We start from the raw sequence: 4,059 nt of genomic DNA, 5'->3' as shown, positions 1-4,059 counted from the left end.
ATGGAGCAACAACAAGCTTCTGGTTTGTTCAGTTCTTCGTCACATGGATCCACCTCAGGAGGCCAGTCCTCTGTGGAACAGCAGAGGGAATCTTGTGCTTAAGTATGGAACTAGTTCACAAAATGTAAGAAAGAGACTCCCATGCTGGTCTGTCTGCAGCAGCAGTGAACTGTGTTCCACCTGCAACGATGCTGCCACTCACGTGGCTGCCCTCGCCAGCCGGGTCTGACAGGAAAAGGAACGCCAACATGAAAAAAAGTACAATATTGAGCTAGCCAAGTGTTTGAAAACATAGAACAGGGTGATCTGTGTGGAGGTTTGTAGTTGTCACTATTCAAATCAAAGCATTGGACCCTCTGAAGCCGTCTGTATGCTTGAGAGATGACTTCCTGAGGCTCTACGTCCTCAACAGCACCACTGATGACCTCACAGGGCGGAGTTCACTGCTCCTCCCCTGCACGGGCTCTGCATTGGTGGTGGATAGCACCTTTACTCGTGTCGGTACCAACTTGTTTGAGGCTGCAGGCCAACTGAGCCGACATTAGGAGGAGGAGCTAAAGCAATGCAGAGCACTGATTGGTCGGAGACTCTTCACTGAAATTCCTCACAAACCTGCCGTGTGTAGATAGCCAAGCTAGCGTCAAGAGCAACCGCAATTATTATTTGCACTTGACCAATATTTTCAACGACTCCAGCCAGCAACACTCAGCTGCACACTACTGGACCACAAACATGCAGAAATATAATGCTGATGCCATAAGTAAAGAAACTAGACAGTATAATCAAATGTATATGCATTTTAAAAAGTCGTGTTTAAGTCACTGTCCATAAATAAATAAAACATCTCAACCAATTGTAATACTCCTAAGAATAGAAGGATAGTGATATATTATAATAGTATATGTACAATAGATAGTAATAAACTGGAGTAAAGCAACATATGGTAAACATAAATACATAAAGTGATACCTGTGTATTAAATATATAAACAAATGTAAATACTGTGTTTTAAACCTAGAATGTTCTCATATTGTTTCATGTTGACACACTTTACATGTTTCATGTCAGTGTGCTTCCTGCATGCAGAGTCACGTCTCCCTTTGAATCTGAACTATGTCTTCATCATATATTCATATTGTGATCCTTTAAAACAGCTTCAAATGAAACACGGTGGCGCAGCGAGAGCCACACAGAATAAATTTAGCCCAACACGACTTATATCAATTCATTTCACACAAACGATGAATATATTATTTTTACTTAATCATTACTTATTATATATATATATATATATATATATATATATATATATATATATATATATATATATATATATATAAAGACACATTATCACAGTCACAGGCTTCAAATCTGAAAGCAAGTTTGGTTAAAATCATCAATGAAAGACAAAGTATTGAGAGCTGGCTGAGCTAAATGTTGTGCACATCAACACACACACACACACACACACACACACACACACACACACACACACACAGAGCAGACGGGTCCTGACCCGGCTCCCCAGCATCACTGCCCCTCTGCAGGAGGTGGACTTCCCTCCTCAGAGCAGGAGAGCCCGGCTCCGCTGCAGGAGGAGCAGCGCTCCTCTCAAACTGCTCTAACTGAGCTGCGCATTACAGCTGCTGGGATTCACACACTCTTTGTGTGTCTGGGTTCTGCCCCGCGAGTCAGAGCCGCAGTCCTTCTGTTCCACTCCACTTCCCGTGTCCAGCGGCAGCAGACAAAGGCATGTGGGAGATGCGGACACACACACACACACACCAGCACACACTCACCTGCTGTAGATACATGAAGGTGAGGGCGGCGCAGGACAGCTGAGGACAGGCGTCCACGTTGGGTAACGCCACGCATGTTCCTCCGGGATGCTGCATGTTCCCTCCGCTAGCTGACACGCAAACCCCCGACAACACAACCCTGGTCTGAGCCGAGAGGCAGCGGGATGAGCAGAGAGAGAGGGGGGGGAGAGAGAGAGAGAAGAAGAAAAGAAAGAAAGAGAAAGACTGATTGGTAGAGTGAGAGAGAGATGGAGCTTCAAAGGAAGCAGCAGCCGGTCCCGTACGATGGAGACCAGAGTGTTTTCTGCTCGCAAGAAGGCGGGACGAGCGCAGGCTGAGAGGAGAGGAGGGGGGGGGGGGGGATGCTGCAGTGTGTGTGACTCAGAGTGTGTGTGAGAGGGAATAAGTGTGAGTCTGACTAAGTATGTATGCATGTGTGTGTGTGCATGTGTGCGTGTGTGTGTATGTGTGCGTGTGTTTGTGTGTGTGTGGAGGCGAGCCAGCAGTCAGTGTGACTGCGATCGCTGAAGCGTGAGGGAGGCAGAAAATTGTCTGTGTGGTTCTAATGTGGTGTGTGTGTGTGTGTGTGAGAGAGAGAGAGAGAGAGAGAGAGAGAGAGAGAGAGAGAGAGAGAGAGAGAGAGAGAGAGAGAGAGAGAGAGAGAGAGAAGGGGGGGGGGGGGGGGGGATTGTGAGCTGTGTGTCTCGGTGCATACCTTTTTTTCTTGCCACAAATTCTCTCTCTTTCCCCCTCTCTCTCTTTCTCTCTCTCTCTCTCTCTCTCTCTCTCTCTCTCTCTCTCTCTCTCTCTCTCTCTCTCTCTCTCTCTCTCTTTCTCTCTCTCTCCTCTCTCTCTCTCTCTCTCTCTCTCTCTCTCTCTCTCTCTTTCTCTCTCTCCTCCTTGAGGCCATGGAGGATGCTGACTGCAGCCACAATAGAAGCCTCTCTCTATCTGAAGTGCAATCATTTGCTGGCAAAACTTTTTGAGTCATGCAAAACACCAAACTGTAAAACAATAAAAAAATAAAATAAAGGTGTCTACACAATATTAGACACTTTAAGTTGCCATCAAAAAATACAAAAGGAAAACAAAAGGCTGAGGAGCTACATTTAGTATGAATGGCGCAAATGTTTATGTGTTTACGTGCTGTTGCACACGTGTTCTGTTGCACGCGGACACGTCTTCTGTTGCACGCGGACACGTCTTCTGTTGCACGCGGACACGTCTTCTGTTGCACGCGGACACGTCTTCTGTTGCACACGGACACGTCTTCTGTTGCACACGGACACGTCTTCTGTTGCACACGGACACGTCTTCTGTTGCACACGGACACGTCTTCTGTTGCACACGGACACGTCTTTTGTTGCACACGGACACGTCTTCTGTTGCACGCGGACACGTCTTCTGTTGCACACGGACACGTCTTCTGTTGCACGCGGACACGTCTTCTGTTGCACGCGGACACGTCACCTCATGCTGGAGCTGCGTTGTACCTCTGCCTCACCTCGGCCTTCAGCGGGCTGGCTGTTCAGGGTTTTGTTCACCTCATATGAGAGGGTCAAAGGTCAGAGGATGTCATATGCTGGACAGATTTGAAAGTCTTCTAAAGACAATTTTCTGACTTGTCATTTTGTGCAATACAAATAAACTGAATTGAAACCCACATACAATAGAAGTCAGGGGTTTCCAGCCCGCAGCCTCACAGCCGTTCTCACCTACTGGAAGAATGTACGTCACTGGATGAGCAACTGGATCTTCTGACATGACAGAGGACTACGACCACGCTGACAGACTGCTGCGTCTTTGTTTTTATGGCTGAACAGAAACGACCGCTGTCCAGCCAGATGGATTCTCTCTTCACAGAGCGCACAGAATAATAGCACTGCCTAGTAAGAGCTGTGTGTGTGTGTGTGTGTGTGTGTGTGTGTGTGTGTGTGTGTGTGTGTATAGACAAGTAACTAACATGGTGCCGTAGATGTCTCTTAGAACTAGCTTAGTGGTTAGCGTTTCTGATTTTGAAGTAACGGCCATATCTGCCAAAGAAACGTACAGGTGGTGTCATTGTGACCGTGTGTCTTATGACATGTGCTAATGGAGGCTGCACAACACCGGCACAGCCCCACTGATGCATCTTTCAGTCCTGCAAAGTTTTACCTCAAAACATGACTGGACAAGGCTTAAAACAGCTCAAAGAAACCGCTTAAGACATCATCCCCGCCCACTCCTTGGCTCCTCAGACCTGCATACAGATCTCGGATAA

At 47.0% G+C, this 4,059-nt stretch overlaps 1 protein-coding gene across 9 annotated transcripts in view; it reads right to left on the bottom strand.

The window, feature by feature from the left end:
• Positions 1–2,283, bottom strand: part of rbfox1 (RNA binding fox-1 homolog 1) — a 112,685-nt gene extending 110,402 nt beyond the window's left edge. For 5 of the 9 annotated variants that reach the window (XM_068596083.1, XM_068596081.1, XM_068596090.1 and 2 more), the window contains exon 1: positions 1,800–2,162. In XM_068596083.1, the coding sequence (XP_068452184.1) occupies positions 1,800–1,895 (96 nt within the window). In that variant the 5' untranslated portion in view covers positions 1,896–2,162. Of the gene's footprint in view, positions 1–1,799 lie in introns of all 9 variants that reach the window. The other 4 variants (XM_068596084.1, XM_068596089.1, XM_068596087.1 and 1 more) reach the window with 2 other exon arrangements.
• Positions 2,284–4,059: the final 1,776 nt, after the last annotated feature.

The sequence above is a fragment of the Clinocottus analis genome, unplaced genomic scaffold (genome assembly GCF_023055335.1).
Source record: "Clinocottus analis isolate CAN_PGR_092001 unplaced genomic scaffold, fCliAna1.0.p SCAF_34, whole genome shotgun sequence".
Lineage (NCBI taxonomy): Eukaryota > Metazoa > Chordata > Actinopteri > Perciformes > Cottidae > Clinocottus > Clinocottus analis.
Note: the sequence above shows the minus strand (reverse complement) of the source record. Positions and strands in the feature narration are given on the sequence as shown.